The 19,826-nt window shown below is 32.8% G+C and overlaps 1 protein-coding gene across 1 annotated transcript; it reads left to right on the top strand.

Moving 5' to 3' along the window:
* Window positions 1–1,079: 1,079 nt before the first annotated feature.
* On the top strand, window positions 1,080–18,571 carry LOC143222622 (heparan sulfate glucosamine 3-O-sulfotransferase 6-like). The gene is made up of 2 exons (XM_076449332.1): window positions 1,080–2,713; window positions 16,997–18,571. Exons 1-2 carry the CDS (start codon window positions 2,154–2,156, stop codon window positions 17,607–17,609), a joined length of 1,173 nt encoding a protein of 390 aa, XP_076305447.1. The 5' UTR covers window positions 1,080–2,153; the 3' UTR covers window positions 17,610–18,571.
* Window positions 18,572–19,826: the final 1,255 nt, after the last annotated feature.

The following is a 19,826-nucleotide window of genomic DNA, read 5'->3' as shown; positions in this document are numbered from 1 at the left end:
CATTTTTTGCTGGCTAAATTCCAATAATCATGAACCCAGTGTCTAGTTCTGGAATGGTATAATGTAGTTTATATGCCAAACTAAACAATTTTTTTTCGGGAATATCAGTTTTTTCACACCTTTTCTGAAATGTACGAACACTTTCTGCTCCTCCTATTTTTGGTTATTTGTTTATAAACAGTTAATTTGTCGTTTAATTTACATAAAATTTATGTAGATGTGTGTTAGTATAATATTTATAATACATTGAACTTCTATTAGCCTAATTGTGCTACTTTTTCAGTTATGAGCAAAAACCCACTTGGGTCGTCGGGGTAGGAACACTTTCTGTCGTAACTGTATATAGTTTGGATCTAAGTGGTAGAAAATATTTCGATTTACTTTTTTTTTAACCTAATTCGTCAAATTTAATGTTTTTAGATCAGTATGGTAGTGTGTGTGTGTGTGTTTATAATTATAGTTCCTTTGGAACTGCGAGACAAGTTATGAAAAATATTTTTTTTCTGTGGTTCTATGAAGAAACAAGCCATTAAATACAAGTTTTTATTGTCAGATAAAAACAATGTTATTTTCATTGTACCCAATGCCGACGAAATATTTTGTATATAAAAATTAGATGAGATCATAAATCGAGATCAACTGTTTGTTCACAAACGTAGAGGATTCATATTACTTCTTTAAAATACACATGTAATGAATAGCAGCTAATGTATACTATTTGTTTACATTGCGTTGTTAAATTGTGTAAACCTAATTTCATTACATTTATAGCATTTACTACAAATGTACTTTGATTTTGCGTAGCTGTAAAGTAAGTTATTCATTAAAGACTGTTAACACATTTTGTTCTTTCATTTGCTCAGATAGGGCCTCGTCTCTTCTTTCACACTGTGATATAAACCAGACGTGGAGTTGATGAAATATGATAACCTGCGCGATTAGGTAATCACTTAGTTTAAAAATATTTACATAATTATCTGATATTACGTTACTAAATAGTATTTAAGATAAGTGTTTTAAGAAAACAAAAGTATAGAAGAAAGCATTTGCTATCCACAGTTTTAGTTGGAGGAAGGTTACAAAGAATCTTTCTGCTAGTAACGTTAAGGTCCTATTTTATATATAGCTTAGCTGTACCTTAACTTTTGTAATGTATGAATACAATTAATAGGATAAAAGGCAAACAATGTTTGTTTGTTTTATTCTGGTCGAAGGAATAATGATATTGATAAAATTATGTATCAACAAATGTCCCCCAGAGGCTCAGCGGCATGTTTGAGGACTTACAACGCTAAAAACCGGGTTTCGATACCCGTGGTGGGCAGAGCACAGATAGCCCATTGTGTAGCTTTGTGCGTAATGCAAAACAACAGTGTATCAACAATGCTAACATTGATAGATTTTAGTCCAATCTTAAAAACTCTCCGTTTCCATGGTGTGTGAACCTCGTGGCAACAGATGTTAAAGCTAGCTACGTGTTTATCTCTAGACCAACCTTTGGGTCAACGAGCAGCAAACAATTTTCTGTTTGAAATTTTATAGATGTGTTGCGCGTCACGTGTAATCGTATTAACAGAAGCATCCACGTCGTTTCATAACGGTTTACCCGTAGCTAATAGCAACTAAGTCGGTCGACTTTTCCTGCTTCACGACGAACAGTCGGCTCAGGTTTAGTTTCAACAGCCAATCACTTTGTAGCTGTCGTTACACTATTTCATGCTTGATGCACACACTACAAGAGTTCTTGTTCGTGTGGTTTCAGTGCACCGTAGTGTACCCTGGCTGACTGCAGAACGTACGTATTTTATATGTGAATCAGGCATTACATTACGCAAGTTGCCGTATGATTGGAATTTTTGACAGTGTAAATCTTACTTTCTGATTTAACTCGATACAATTTTATTTAGAGATCATAACAGAAGCCAATTTGATAGCTTGGCTAATATTTATACCTGGGAACAATATTAAAAAAAAATATTTTGGAAATACTTGGTACTAATTCACAATGAAAATTCAACTAATATCATAATTTATTCAATTGATCTTGAAAACAATGGGGTAACAGACAAACACTTTGTTATGGTTTTGTTCTGAGAAACAAAACTGATGGTATAGAAAAATGGGTGCAACGAACAAATAATCTGCTTCACGGTATGACTGGCTTCAATTCCTCGGGTGTGATTCAGTTTTACCGCCGCTGGCGAACACTTTTAGCGACGGGGTTAAGCCTTTCAATGATCTGCATGTTAGTGTTCGATATTCAAACTCATTCTTCTAAACACAGATGGCGGCAGTATCACAGTAATTTTGTTCGTGGTGCATCTGAAGAGAAGAAATCGACAAACATTACAGTCCTGAAGCAAATATCAAAAGACCAGAAAGAAAAAGTGAATAAGAGCTCGTCTTGCAAGAAACCTGTCGAAAGACATTGGTCGACAAACAAGTTCCACTATAGGCGTCTTGTTCAGGATTTTTTCTATGACTATGGAGATACAGTAAATAATTTTCAGCATGTTCCCAAATCTATGTTGAGAACGAATTTGAACAGATTCCACTGGGGTCGGCGATTGCCCAATGCTCTAATCATCGGCGTAAAGAAAGGCGGAACGCGGGCTCTCCTTGAGTTTCTACGGCTTCATCCTGATGTTCGTAGTCCGGGACCAGAACCACACTTTTTTGATAAGTACTATCACATGGGGTCCGATTGGTATAGGTAAGAAATTTTTATTCTAAGAGTCTCTTTCAGAATTAACCAAATTAACTAGTGCTAATATGTTACAGGCAGACAAATCCGAAACAACTAACGGAAATTAATATATATATTTTATTTCGAAGAACCATAAATTAAAGTAAAAGATTACTTCTCATAAGGCCTAGTCATGGCCAGGTGGTTTGGATGCTCGACTCACAATCTGAGGGTCGAAGGTTCGAACCTTCCGTACACCAATCATGTTCGCCGTCTCATCCATTGGGGCGATAAATAATGCGACGATAAATCCCACTATTCGTTGGTAAAAGAGTAGCCCAAGAGTTGGCGGTGGGTGGTGATGAACAGCCGCCTTCTTCTAGTCTTACACTGGTAAATTAGGAACGGCTAGCGCAGATAGCCCTCGAGTAGTTTTGCGCGAAATTGAAAAAAAAACAAAATTTAAAATCTGAACTGCACTCACCGTTCAATTTTGTACTTCTGAGGAGATAGAGACGTAATGTTGACAGATGGTGGGAAAGTATTTAAGGTACTCGTTGATACCTGCGTATGATGTAACTGTATTCGAGCTTTGAAGCTGGTTAAAAGACATAAGCAGTTGCCACCTCTCGCTTGCCAAACATATATTATTTTTTATATTCACGACCAATAACACACGACTGTTTCTTCTCATAATGAATAATTCCTTTATTTATTTTTTTTAAGTTAGGATAACTAATCGGACAAACTGTTAGACTTTGTGATTTTTTTCTCTAAATCTCAAGACAGTTAGATATATGATATGTTTCTTGCGTACACTGTAAAACACGTACAGACTTTTAATCCGGATAATTTATATAAACTCCAGATCAAAGGAAGATAACGCTAATGCACAAGCTCGCATTTAAAAAAAAGAAAGTGGTAATGTGTTTGGTTAGTACACTGTACCGTGTGTCGTAAAACATAATGTTTTACCTCATATTAAGTGGTAATGTGTTTGGTTAGTACACTGTACCGTGTGTCGTAAAACATAATGTTTTACCTCAATATGTAAATAGGATGCATATATATATATATACATTTCATATCTGATCATGTCCATTATTTAAATTAGAGTATTACTGTAATTGTAAATTTTTAAGTTATTTGTATATACTATGTATTTTCGTGATTTTTTAAACATAATATTTGACTTTTTTCTATATAAATAAGAGACGACGTTGCATCTGGAAGACATAATCTTTTTCATCTAGCTCGTATCTATTACTCTGTTGGAATGCCACCAAAGTTACTGTACATCTTGACGAATCACGTTTTAATACAATTATTAATTGACGACATTAAGCATGAATACACTTCTCATTGTATCAGTTATTTTCTTTGTTTGATTCAGTTGAGAATAGCGTCTAGCTGTTTAGTGAGTTGCAGCAAATTCTCAAGACTTTGTTTATGTGTAATATTAACATACTTGGATCATCAACACCAAAATAAACTGAAAAATTAAACACATACGTATATATAACTAATCGTTGGTGATTGAGGTTTGGAGAAAGAGTCGACTGAAAGAGTTTTATTATACGATATCTCTATACATCAGTATTTTGGTCTTACACGTCACAATTTCAGCACATGGTGCAATTTTTTTCTTTCATATTTAAGATGCATTTCAAACTTTTCGATACATCTTTAAGTCTGCATTATAAATATATCGTAAGACATAGCAACTTTACATGGTGAATCTTAGAAAGTGGTCAATGTTTTTATTTCTGAATTGTTTCATTGCTGTTAAGTTGGCCAGCGTAAGTTATAAAAGTGGTAATGCGACTAACGAAGAAGGTCAACTTATCTCTAAATGTTCTAATTCGACCACTAGAGCTGGTCATCTTGATTTCTTAATGTGATATTGCGAACTCTGATGATGGTCAACATTATTTTCAAAATGTCAGTATATAAATTGAAAACTTAGTCGCCATCAGGTATAAAATGTACAAATGTAACTATAAAGTTGATTGACTTGACTTCTGAAGTTTTTTAAGATGGCCAATATCATCTAAAAAAATGTCCGAGTTAAAACATTACTGCAAGTCTGTCTCTCATAGCAACTCGTTTTTTAATGTAAGTGTTATTGTTGAAGTTATAATAATTATAGGCCGAACTAATGTGTATACTACGTTATAGAGAATTAACAAAACAATTCAGGTATCCCTACTGTGCTTCTCTGATATTAATTACTGCTGATACACCTTCATTGGTAAGTAATGACTAGTAGAGAAAATCCATGTTTTACTGGATTGCCATACCTTCTAGTTTACAGATATTCTGACTCTCTCTCAGAGAAGTAAAAAATTCCTGCTTATCCATTTATTTCACTTGTTATACACAAGTATCTAACTTCTGCATCGATAAATACGTAATTCTATCTTTACTTCATTTAGTAGGCTGCATAATATATTACACATAATTGTACTTGAAACGTAAATACTTCACTTGTAACAAATAACTGAACCTTGTACAGATTGAAAAAGACAGAAAATAGATGACATACGCTGATAAATGCTTCGTTAGTGTCACGTTTCAAAACTTTTAAGTAGGTGTAAAAACCCCCAATCTGAAATTATATATATATATTTATATCTGTCAGATTCATGTGAAATTGTTATGCTGGAACTAACTTTCTGAAATTGAGTAGATTTAAATATTCATATTATGATTACTAATTTAAAATTTACTATACGATATCTTTATAGATTTATATTTTGGTCTTACACGTCATACTTTCGGGAAATTGTGCAATCTGTTTCATATTTGAGTTACGTTTTAAACTTTTTGATCATTTGAAAATATATACTTTGGAAGTATTATTTAAAAATTTGTGATATTTGAACAACTCAATATATTCTAGTAAGTATGCTTCAAAATTTATGTTCGTGTACAAACCGTTACAGTTTATAGGCTTCATTAGAATGTATATGCTGAGACAATATTGTAAATGTGTAGCCATTTAATTTAATATGTCAGAATTATTGGTAACGGTACAATATATGAAAATTGCCTATCATTCTACAGCGTAATGAAAACATCTGATGACCTTAGGTAGTGTTTCGATTGAAGATAAAACGTTTAATGAAACCCATTTATAATAATTAGAATATATTTATGTATACTTATAAAATGACTGTCATATTTTAGCATATATTTTATGTTCCACTGAATTATCTGGTTAAACACATTCATCAGTACAGAGGAGTCTGAACCCAGTACTTCAAGTCTCATTGTATGGATTCAATAAATTAATAAGTATATTAGAACCCCTTTGTTACTGGTAAAATTACAGGATGACATACAATACGTTAAACAGACGTTAATCCGTGATGACGAGAAAACCCACTTGAAGAGAAAATTATATATTTAAAAACGGCTGGTATGGGTACAGAAAGCACTAAAAGAGGAGCGAACAACTTTTCGATTTTCTTCTGTGAACCTGACAATGACCGAAGAAGATTAAAACGTTGTTCGTTCCTCTACTAGTGCTTTCTGTACCCATACCAGACGTTTTTAAATAAAAATGTTAAACAACTTAGTTTTTCATATAATCTATTTTCAAATATTTTGTCCACACAGACTTCACTCTTAAACAGTTGAAAACACGTATAAGCATTCAGTGACTGGCTTATTGGTTATCTAAGGTTATATTAGTATAAAAAATGTATACTCTATCAAGTAACTTAAGCTATTTAATTTTTTTATGTAAAATACATCAACGTTCAACCATTAAACCAAGTGTTTGTTAGTAAAGACGTTTTTTCCATACCGTGAAAGAAGACTTTTGGCAAAGTATATACTCATGTTTTTACTAAATCATAGGTTTAGGTAATTATAATTATATTAACAGTTTATCATCTGAACAAATTAGTGACGAACCATGAGCAAGATAATTTGGCTGATACACAAAACAGATGCACTTGGGTTTGAAAAACTCCTGTATTATAAATCACGTATCTATCTAAAAATGCAACACCACGAAAACGATAAAGATTGTGAAAACACAATGCTGAACGTCACAAACCCCGAAAGTATTGTGTATTTCTGTACCAATACCAAATACAGTTTCAAGTACATAACTAAGTATGCATGCCCTCAACAATTGAGGTTGTGGAAGCACCTTCTTCCTGTACACATCCTGTGCTTGTGCACGACCATTGAATTTTATAGTTTTAGACGATAAATACTCACCTATATTGTTTGGGTATCGAAAGCCGGTCTTTAGCGATATAGCCCACAAATTCACAGCTGAACCACAGGAGGGCACGCAGATAGAAGTCTGTTTTATTAGTATGTTTAATGAAGTTATCTTTTAAAAATTGCAGTTTGAAGGATCTTTTTTAAAAGTTTGAGTTGTACTCCCAAACAGAAAATGTATATTACTTATATAACTCACAACAACCGCCTACATTTCTACATGGGAACTAGAAACACCCATATATTAATTAATTTTGTTACACCCTATACATGTTGGAACACCCGTGAGTGTATTCACCAATTACACACGTGTTTCTTGAAATTGAGTGAGAAATTTGTTAGAAAAAGTATTTTAATTATAATTTTAATTTTACTGATATAAATATATTTTCCATTTTTATAGTAAAAGTAAAGTTTCTGAAGTAACTTCGTATATTTTCACTTTGTTATCTATTCTTATTCGGCCATCAGGTTTCCAAATCTAATATGTATTAAATTTTTATTATTTATCGTTATTTATCACACTGAAGGTTTCGAATATCAAGCTGCACTGTAGAAATAGGGTGAGATAAATCACGAAGCAAGTTGCATTCTGAGGAACACAAGTATTGTGTTTGAATATCTACAACACAAGCTGAAATTAAAAGCAAGACATTTATTATGGGCTAACCAAAAAGAAAACCCAAGCGTGATGGGAGATGCACAGCATCTGTGCTGAAATTCATACAATCTTCATGCATATAATAAAAATGAAATTTTACAATACAGTATCCTCCAGTGTCACAGTTGTATGTCTGCGAACCAATACTGCTAGAAACCGGACTTCAATACAGGTTGTGAGCAGAGCACAAATAGCCCTTTGTGTAGCTTTGTGCTTAATAACAAACAACAACTACACAGCGCTGTATTTAAAATACACAATTATGAATTCAAAATCGCATGCTATTTATATTGTTAGAAAACACACAAAAGGTGTTTGTTTATATCTCCACAATAATTAAGCAGTTGCAGTTTACGTACGCCTGTTTTTAGAAATCACCATTTTGTTAAGTATAAATAACTACTTCATTTGATAAATAATATATAGTAATAAAAGGACGTGTCTATGTGTGATCGTCATAACCCCAAGAGTAAAGAACCTAGAAACCTGAAATTTTGCACATATACTAAATGTACTCTGAGGGTTAGCACCTGGGTATTATTAATTATCCATATGCATGTGCGCATGCTTCTTTTTGTGAGGCAAGCAAACGAGAAACCACATAAACAAAAGCTGTGAATGCTGTAGTTCCAAAAAGAAAAAACTCACATACGTGAAATTTCGCATCCATACTAAGCTGAACGTAAGGATGTGCACCTGGTTACTATTTATTTTATCCACGTGTATGCGCGTCTTTTTAATGACGCAAGCTAGCAAAACACAACATAGAAAAAAAAGTAGCTCTACATATTACAAATATAAATTGCAAAGATATATAGGTTTATGCGTGCGCGCATGCGACTGTGCGTGTCTGTGTATGTGTGATCTCAAAACCCCAAGAGCAGCGAATCTAGAAAACAGAAATTTTGCACACGTATTAAGTAGGCCCTGAAGATGTTCGCACCTTTTTAATATGACAGGCTAGCGAAAAACCGCATAGAAACGAACTGTGATCGCTATAACTCCAAGAAGAAAGAACCTAGAAATTTGAAATTTTGCACCAATATTAAGTGCACTCTGAAAATATACACCTGGGTATTATTTATTTTACCCATGTATGTGTGTATTTTTTTAATTAGGAAAACTAGAGACTAAAACACACAAAAGATAAGTGGTTCTTTACTTTTAACAGATAGAAAAGCCAATATATAGTTTATACCTTATGTTAACTATTTTTCAGAATACACACACTATCAACCTAATAACCCGAGTAAAACCAGATACTTTCATTATGGAGTAATTTGTTATGACTGTATATCGATGACAGTATGTTATCGAAACACACGAAGTATTTTACGTTATTAGTGGCGTGTGAAGTAATATACATCTAAACCAATCACATTTTATACTGTTGTATAACATAATACTTGTGTTAATTTACCACACTACACTCTTCACTGTGTATACGTCTTGAGCCTGTAGATGAAAACGTTGTTCAGAGAATATTATCAATACTTCTGATATTGGTGAAAATTATACTTATGCATGTTTATGGCCTTACAACATAAAGATCCGTAGTTTGATTCTCTGCGGTGGACAGAATGCAGATACTCTTTTGTTTCGCTTTGTATTAATCAAACAATTCACGCTATAATATTTATCAGTGGTCAGCTGTGTGATAGAACTCAAGCAAAGAAGTCGAAACTAACCAATTATAAATATTCTAACATAAGAAATGCCTGAAAACTATAGTTATCGACTGGTTAATAGCTTATTAACATTGTATTATTTAGAACTATATCTAGATCAATGGTAAGCAATATTGACTACAAATCCTTACCTTTAAATTTTGATTTATAATTGAAGCTAAAAAGAATTATACTTGTCATAAGGTAATAAGATTTAGGTTATTGTATTTTCAAACATTACACTCTTTATTCTTCCTTATTATTTTTCCGAGAAGATACAGCAAATATGGTAGTAGGTTGAACACTCTTTACATAAGTCATATTATCTATATAAGCAATCGTGTTTCATTATCTTGAAAAGACAGGTGTTCACACCATAATAAATTTTATTAAAGATGTGAAAAAATTTGTTATAAAAATTATATAATTATTTCAATGAGTGAAATATTCTCAGCAGGACATATGTTTTATCTCTTTATATCACTTGTTGGTAGAAGTTTTACTCCTCCTGTAAAGTTGGATAAAAACTAGTAAACCAAAAGTTTTCACAGCTGTCTAGCTGAACATAACAAAAACATTTTTTTTTAGTTCTGTTTTCTTAAGTTGTTCGTTATTTACCACCAGTGTTAGCCATCTAGAAATAACAATGTCATTACCTGGATGAAGGATGTTTGCTGTTTTCAAACTTTATTTAATGAAAACATGACTTAAAACTAAATGCTGCGAACACAAACAGCAAAATTAAAAAAAAACAATGCGCATCTTTTAATGTTACATTATTAACTTGAAACTCGAAAATGGTAAAGCAGGAGAAGTTTGAAGAGTAATAGACTTTGTTCATAGTTGTACAAGAATGAAAACTTATGTTGTTTGTCTTAAAATTAAATGAACCTTGAATTTATATTTTATGATTCAGAATCTCACTTCATAAAAGGTAAAATTTAGAATAATTATGTTTATCAAAGTTTGTTCGAGTCGTTTATTTTAAGACCATTCTGAAACGAAGCGTTAATCGGTAAACACGTAACGAAATTTAATGATTTGTATTCAAGCATTAGCGTTGTCAACATCTCCCACTGACATCTCCTGTGTTAAATTTGGTAAAAATATGGCAAAGGCTAAAAGGTTGAGAGAGTTTGAACGTGGCAGAATTGTCGAGCTGCAAAATCAAGATCTCTTTCAACGTGCCATTGCTGGTGAGGTTGGGCGTAGTAAAACTGATGTTGCAAATTTCTTAAAAAACCGTGAGGGATACGGAACGAGAATTTCAAGTAGTTGGGCCAAGAAAATTTCGCCGGCGTTGATTAGGAGGATTCGACGGATTGTCTGGTAAGACACCACCCGATCGTCGAACCAGATTAAAAGCCCTAACGGACGCAGAATGCGGCTCAAGAACAATAAGACGGCATTTGCGAGATAAAGGATTTAAAAACCGTAAACGTCTTCAAAGGCCACACCTCCTTCCACACCACGAAACAGCTCGGTTAAACTTTGCTGAGAAGGACCAAACGTGGGACCTAGAAAAGTGGACGAAGGCTTTGTTCTCTGATAAGAAAAAAAATAACCTGGATGGTCGAGATGGCTTCCAACGTTACTGGCACGATAAGGATATCCCACCGGAGACATTTTCCATACAACACAGTGGAGAAGGTTCCATCATGACCTGGGGTGCTTTTTCCTTTCATGAAATAATGGAGCTTCAGGTTATACAGGGGCGTCAAACAGCAGCTGGCTACCTTGGCATGTTGGAGAGAGCATCCTTATTGACTGAAGGCCCTCGCTTGTGTGGAAATGACTGGATCTTTCAGCAGGACAACGCTGCAATCCACAATGTCCGCAGGACAAAGGAGTTTTTTATGGCGAATAACGTGTTTGCCCGAATTGAACCCCATTGACAATGTTTGGGGGTGAATGGCAAAAGAAGTCTATAGAAATAAACGTCAATTCCAAATAGTGCATGATCTTCGTGAAGCCATCTTCACCACTTGGAATAACATTCCAGCCAGGCTTCTGGTTGAATATAATAACGCAAAATGCATATTTTTTCTTCATGTTTATTGGCCTTAAGATTTTGGCCAGCAGTGTATAAACATATCACTGATTTGATAACATATTTGATATTCTGTTGTTACTATTCACGTAGAACAACCGTATCAGTTTATACTTGTTAAAATGTAATTACGAAATTATATACACCAGCTGAATCAGTTCACATGTCTTCAGGGAGTACAGCCACACTAGATTATGCATGTTAAAATATTATGAAATTTGGTTAAAACACGCTGTATTAAACACCAGCAGGTTAAACTATATAAATCAAGCAATATAATCACATTAGCTTAAGTGAGTTGACATACATCAGGTAGTATATACATATTAGCTAATGTGCAATAAATAGTCGCCAAGCAGAAGAACAGTAATCTTGTGAAATATAATTACTTTGTATAACAATACCACTGCTATCGATTTAGATATATTTTAACACTATTATTATATTGATAATTGAAAAAAAATATTATGTGGTTTATTCATATTACTTCAAGCAGGGTGAATCTTTATCATATAGCGATGCATCTGAATGGATCCTTATCCAGGAAATCATTTACGAACAGTTATACCCAAATGCATAATGGATCGTTTATTGTATCGAAAATGACTTGTCCACTAATCATAGTTGAGAAACTTCCTGATTTGCTAGAATATTTCATGAAAAACAGAAGCATTCTTGTCCTCCTTTTATCAAATTTAAATAGTTTTCTGTGTGGCTAAGGAGATTTCTTCTTTTGATGTGCAGAAAAGACAAGTTAACCTGTTAAAGACACTCGGGTTTGATGTTCTCAATGCGTTTTATATACCAAAATGCTAGTGAGATATAAAATATCAGCTATTGTGACTTTTTCTATCCTGAAATAGGTTATGTTATCGACTTGAAATATTAGTATCAAACTAAGAAGTTTAGATCAATTAAATCAACTAGTCGAACAAATTGCATGCTCATAATTCAATACAAAGGCTTATATAACTTCAGCTTTAAACGATAATGGTATTAATTTCTGTTGTTATTTTAAAAAAACGTTTGTTTCATAATTTCTACAAAAATCATGTTAAGATTGTGCAGTCTACAGAAGTTGAATGTGTTATATTAAAACGATTTTCGAGTCTCGCCACGACAGTACAGGCCATGTTGACATATTCATTCATGGTTCATCTAAGAACTGTGAAACTTGACAATAGCCCTGTAACGTAGTATATATTACATAAGACATGACTGTGAGACTGTCATATTCAAAGCAGATCTCTCCTCTCTGATTGCTTCCGTTTTGTGAATAAACAAGTGAATAAACCTACAGGATCTGCGTCCGACGACATGAACACTATCTCCTCTTATAGAACAGCATGAATTCTGTTTCGTTAACCAACTTCCTGAGGTATGAGATAGCTGAGCGCGAGATATAAATGTAAGGCTTTTTTTTTGGTGAGCCCATGTCCTGTTGACCTCATATCCAGACAAAAATCCTTTCTGATCATGTTGCAAGCTGTTACCTGGGAACGCGGACTGATTTTGCAACTGACACGTTTGTTCATAAATTCTCATTTGCTAAAAGACATCGCTCTTTGCTTGCAATGTTTAGTGTACAATATGTTGTAGGTCTTTTTTAGATGGTCCTGATGCCCCAAACTGAACCATATTCATTTGTCTTCTAGTGTCATGAGGTATGAGGGTGTGTTTATTTATAACAAAGCCACATCAAGCTATCTGCTATGTCCACCAAAGTGAATAGAACCTCTGATTTTAGCGTTGTAAATCCGAAGACTTGACACTGTCCTATGGGGTTACAGGTACAAAGGGTAGCCCTGTTTTAAAAATTCCAAGTTCCCGATCTGAACACTTCTTTTTGATATGAGTGTATGAATATTTTGCTCAAAAAGAATTGTTTCATACTCATCCAAAACGGTCATTTATAGTGGCACCACAATGTCTAGTAAACCCCAGACAATTTAAAATGAAGCTTCGATACGTGCGTTTCACTGCGATTTTCTATCGACTATGGTGACTATGTTACTTGCTGAATTACACTCTGTAAATTGTTTTAATATATCTTACCCAATTTTCTATATAACCAATGTTTATATTTGACAACGCAATGTTTATAAAAATAATTCCATTAAATTTCATTGTTTTATGTAATACAAAGAAAAGTACTTGGTGTTGCCGGGCTTTAAAATATAATTTTATAAAAACGTGAGCAGGAGCTGTCTTCTTCCACTAGTTCCTCGGAAGGACAGAGGTAAATCTTCAGGTTTACAAGCTAAAACCAGCGGTAGACACAGCGAATATTTCGATGTGGATTTTACATAAAAAATAAAAACACTCTAAATTATTCTACTATGTCAAATTATAGCACACGAACCCTTCGTCTGAAATAATTGTGACGAATTGCATGAAACGTCAATTTCAGTTACGGATGTTTTCCTACCTATTTCTTCTTTCAGTTGTGTATTCATTCTTAGTATTAAAGCACTAAAATTAAAATGCCTGTTAAAATCAAGTGTTCGTCCGATTATTTTTCCATCTCAACTCATTGTTTACGTTTGTGTGTGTGGAGGATCGTCTGAGGTATTCCAATACATTTTATCAATTTAGTTGCTTAGTGATAGATACGCCGACATCTCTGTTTTTATATCAATACTGTGCTGTAGATAGCCTAGTTTTGGTATCACATGTTATATTAAGCAGTTCTTTAATATAGTGTTTTATCACCCAATTCAAGAGCATGCCAGCTTGTAGGAAGACTATTAGCGTGAAAGAACTTACATGTGCTATCTGGATCATTTATTCTTGTTTGTTAAAGAGTATTAAACGAAAACTAGCTTTAGTTTTATGATAAGATTCTTATCTTGATATAGACCACGCGAACAAGTTAATAAAGATTTCTTTGTTTACTGTTTATTACCTACATTTAGACAAATTGGGGATGCTCCGCTTCTTTCAAAAATTCTAAAGTTGCATCCGCATGACTGCCAACATTGCAACTGTCCCAAACAATTATTTTATTGGTTAATAATACTTGCTTATTTTATAAGTTGGCTTGCAAGTAAAAAAAAAAACACTTATAATTTATAAGGATTCTTTTATACCTATTTGATTTCGAATGTAGCATACATAATTGAAGTGTGGGAACACGTGTATTTCGTAAATCATAATGTGTAGCTATTAAGAATATACATTTACGTGTGTCTGTTGTAAAGGTGATTCTATAAAAATGTGTTTACCACATCTGAATATTAGTTTTGTAAGTAAATTTGTTACATAATGTGTTATTTATAGAAGGTGTTTTGTAAAAACATGATTATGTGACTTTGCTATGTGTAAGTAAATATAAATTCAGCATTGCTGGGAATAATCATGTGATATTCCTTCAAGTTGACTTTATTTACATTTTGATATTTTTAACGTTTAATTAAGGTATGATCACTCTAGTGTGAAATATGTATGAAGCTAATATTTACATATAATCTTTAATTGCTTATACAGTCCTACAGTATGTGCACTGGTTATTGATACTGAAATTAATGTATTTCTACTCAAAGTAAAAAAAATGGCTAAATAGTTATAACAACTTTTTTTTATGCTAAACTGGATTAAGATGAAAAAACGTACAGCCGTTTTGTCATGTACAGTGATACCTAGTTTTCATAGGAAGGTACGTTAAGATGAAAGCAGAATTTCATTTGGAAGATTTCTTAGAAAATCATATTTAATTTTTTATGTAAAATAGATCAACATTCAACCATAAAACCAAATAAAGTACTTTTAGATTTTCTTTACTTTTATTCTGTATAAGATCAAGGCACCACAGGTTTAAAGTTGTTTTGTATTTTCATTTATTTATATTTTTAATAATATATGATACAGCATCGCACAGTATTAGACTATATTTTTCATCTTACATTTATATAGATGGTTGAGTACATTATATCAAAACGATTCTGAATATGCAAATCAGCACGTCACATTACAACCACTGCCGATGTAAAGTCGTGGTGAGTGTAATGTATTGTAGCTACATTTTGACATTGTTTCATAGCTGAAGTGATGATACTTCACAAACTTCTATACGTCTGGGAAGTGTAGGTGTCAGTCATTTCTAATACACAGTATTTATATACTCAGATTTGTGGTCTAGAACTTACAAAACAGAGATATTTTTTGCATTACATCAAATTGGAAAACAAATGAATATATATCAATTTTGGTAGGGATTCTCAAACACGTACCACTGATAGTAAGTGTAGCTAATGCTATGGTACATGATACAATTAATATAAAATATCACACAATTTATAATAAGCCATATCTGAGCTTTCCATGTACGTATACATACCACTCTTCTCACGTATAAGCTTACCTTCTCTCTGAACAGACTCGCCAATATTTTCATTCTTTCAAGTTGACAAAAATGGTACCACATATTCTTGAACTGCATATTCCGCATTAACAGGTACGTGTTACAAATATGAATTTTTGTTACTAGGTTTTTATCTTTTTTGAAAATTAGGCCTGAGTTTGTAATTAGAAAAATAAACAAAAAATGGTACGTGAGCCTGAAACGTTTGAGAACCACAATGAACTTGGGGAGAGGAGCATCCAGAAGGAGACCTACAACAAATCGCATTTATGATGAGGTGAAGAAAAGCGCAGAGTTTTGTAACAGATGATAATTTACGAACATGAAGATCAGTGACAGAAACTGTCTACATGGTCAAAGCAACAGTATACAAAGATAATGAAAAATGATCTCTATCCATTAAAGCGACAAACGTCACTATTATACAAATTGTATCTACAATATAGACAAGAAAATAACACGAATTATAGAAAACGGCATGAATGGAGAAAATGGCAGCAGTTGGCAACACTTGATGAAGCGTATGCTTACTTACATGCCTGTAACAAGTTTCGTGTTATTTTATAACGGCCAGTGGGTGAAATTAATTTCAAAATTTTTTCGAAGGAATCCATAGTTATCGCTGGTGCGAGAAGAAAGTTAAGATAAGGAGAATGGATACAAAGGTCAAGGCTTACTGTCAGAATGAAGGAGTTATTCGCAAATAAGGCCAACAGGGTACGAGCACATCAAGATAAATAAGACTCCCAGTCATAGTTCCGGTTCAATCGCTGTTTGTCTCAAGTGGCTGAAGAATGAAATGGATATTCATGTTGTGTTTTAAGAAGGCATACTGACTGTTAAGACGGGTATTGAAAAACCTTTGTCTCTGTTAACTAGATATATTATGAAAAGTATTTAGGGAAGAATGGTATGCTTTGGATATGAAAGCATTTCGACTATACCCCTCTGAACTGGAAACAGCTTTAAATGAAATGTCGCTAAATAGAGCATGACCTATGTTGCCACATAAAGTATAACGACGTACTGAAGCTTCAAAATTATTTTAATATAAAGTACTCAACCTCTGTATTGTAATATGTGCCTATTTTCCAAGTATATAAGCATTATCATGACTTTTTTCATTACAAAAAGTATGCTCAAGGAATTTAAAATAAATGCACATAAATTATAAGTAGTTTTATGTACCAAGTAATGGCAGAAATATCACGATGCACTCCCTCAGTTGTCATTTACAGATGGTTCATTCAAGTAAACTCTGTTTTTCTCATTAAATACATGAAAATTTGTAGTTATTTTCCATAACGATTTAATGTTTCCCCTTGAATTTCAGGAAGCAAATGCCGCCAAGCATAAAAGGACAAATTACTATTGAGAAGACACCCAGCTATTACGTGACACCTGAAGTACCTGCACGTGTCTACAATATGTCACATCACATGAAACTGATCGTTGCGGTTCGTGACCCAGTAACTAGAGCTATTTCTGATTATACTCAAGGCATTAGTAAGCAACGAGGTTCCAAGAGCTTTGAAGAAATGGCATTTTTTAACGTGACTACAGGACTTGTAGACACATCATGGAGGGCCATCAGAATCGGTCTGTATGCCAAACATTTGAAAAGATGGCGTCGGTTTTTTCCACTGACTCAATTTCATTTCGTGAGTTGTGAAAACCTAATATTAGATCCAGTAGGAGAAATAGCCAAAGTTCAGAATTTTCTAGGCTTACAGAAAGTCGTAGATCAGAAGTATTTTTACTTTAACGAAACAAAAGGATTTCCCTGTATACGAAAAAGCCCATCAAAGTCTCATTGTTTGGACAAAACAAAAGGGCGAACTCACCCTAAGATTAATATAACTTCATTGCAGAGGCTACGAGATTTTTTTAGACCCTTTAATTTAAAATTTTATCAACTTGTTGGAAAAGATTTTGGTTGGAATTAGATAAGAAGCATTATGTAACAAGAAGCAGCCAACAACACTTGGCTTAACTGCGACTTCTGTGATAAAGTTGTATGTTTTGTGCTGTGAAGATGTTACGAAAAGAAGTATTTTTAACTTGTTGTGCTGTAAGCTTGCATTTGTCACATTAAATTCTAGAGCAATTGTCCTGTTGAAATATCTTGAAACATTTAGTTGACGAAGACGAAAGATAAGTTATTCCTCCATGTAACAAATAAGCCAAAAATAATGTCTATTGTGTTCTATGTTTAAATACTGACACTTAGAGATATTCAGATGTCACTTTACCCATATTTGCTTTGATATACCCTACGCGCTTACATTTTTAGAGTCGGTTACGTGTTTTAGTGGAAACTGATGTTAAGTGTTTTTCGCCCAAACAAAGTTTTATTCATATTATCTGAAAACGTACAAACTTCAAGACGCAAGTCCTTTTAAAATATTTGTGTATTTTTTTAAAAAACCGTAAACACATGAACTGGATAAGGCTTATAAAAATACAAGACCAATTAACTACATTATGTTTCTATCAGTGAATATTCAAGTATTTCTTCAACATAAACTGAAGCAACTTGACTGTATTGCTTTATGTGAGTACGGTAATACATGTTATAATTTAATAAACACATCTTTAAATGACATTTTAATAAAAAATATTCATATTATTTTTATTATGGTAGTGCATTTTTTAATACCGAAGTATGTACGTTAAGTTTTAAATTAATTGTGAAAAGTAATCGAAAAGTATCACAAACTAAGATAATTTTTAACGAGTCTTCGAAATTATCATATATGTTATATTAAAATATAATAAAAAAACAAAGACAGATCATTAATAGCGTCAGTCTCTAAAATACCGAATTAGCAAAAAGTAAATATTTAGGTACAGTAAATTGTGTATAAAGACGTGATTATTGAATAAATGTATTAACATTTTCTCCACAGAATGAAGCCATTTCTGATTTTTGTTCTTCTTTGGGTGTCATTTGGGTAGTTATATCATTATGACATTATTTTATGTCCACTGATGACATATTATCCATTGTTTTTAATTTTGTTTTAAAATTAGTTTATCTACAATATAAAGTTAAATGATACATACTGGTTCGTTGTATACCTTAATATGATGGGATAGTGTTTACAAAGGATAGATATAAGGTTTACGTGTTTATCACTTCTAAGCACAAGAGGAAAACGGATAAATTCATACGAACTAAATTCAAAAAAGCTTAATTAAAATTAGCACAAATATGATATTTGCATATCTCGACTAGTTAAAAGCATTATTAAAGTCCTTATTATTTCAATAATCCTATATGTCACTTTTAATATTATTTGCGGTTTTCATTAACAACAACATAACATTTACTAAAGTAGTATCATTGTAATATATATGATGAAATAATATTGAGATTTTAAGCTATAAAATTTCAAGATATCGATTGTGTATAGGCGTTTAATGAGCAACATAATACGGGGAGTTTATATTTAAGAGAAGTTTTGCATCATAGCTATTAAGGTGCATGAGTACCAAGCCTGCACTATGTTATTTTCTTTCATAAATTTGCTCCTTAAATAAAACGTATTTTGGTGTAAAAGTTTACCAATAAAAATTGCTTATAAGTAAAATTACAAAAAAAATATATACATAAATAAATGCATGCACACAGTACACACACACACACACATACAAACATATACATACGAAATGATTCAGGAGTCTACTGTCAGGCAAACAATTTAAAAATGGGAAAGCGTAAAAAGAATTCATTAGTATGGATTCAATTATTGGGCCTAAACTCAACGGTATACCTTACAGAAAGTTAATTAATGTGTTTTATAGACTCTAAATGTAATTGGCTAAGTTGTATGCAATAAACACCAAAATATGTTAAACCAAATACTGATAAAGTTGTTTCTAATGAACAAGAGATATATACACAAATGCACCTATTCCACGCATATAGAATTGTGACAAGATTGAAGTCGGGAAATAGAAAGTGTTCCTAAATGTACATCTAACTTTGGGAGAAAATGCAGAATTACTACTTTAAAAGAACGAACAGGTTATAAACAATTAAAATAAAAATAAGCTAGCACACAAAAATTATGCTGGAGTTGTTTCTAAATAATCAAAATAATGTCATAGTGTTTAATCCGTGATGACGATAAAACCCACTTGTAGAGAAAAATATATAT

The sequence above is a fragment of the Tachypleus tridentatus genome, chromosome 8 (genome assembly GCF_004210375.1).
Source record: "Tachypleus tridentatus isolate NWPU-2018 chromosome 8, ASM421037v1, whole genome shotgun sequence".
In the NCBI taxonomy this organism is placed as follows: domain Eukaryota; kingdom Metazoa; phylum Arthropoda; class Merostomata; order Xiphosura; family Limulidae; genus Tachypleus; species Tachypleus tridentatus.
Note: the sequence above shows the minus strand (reverse complement) of the source record. Positions and strands in the feature narration are given on the sequence as shown.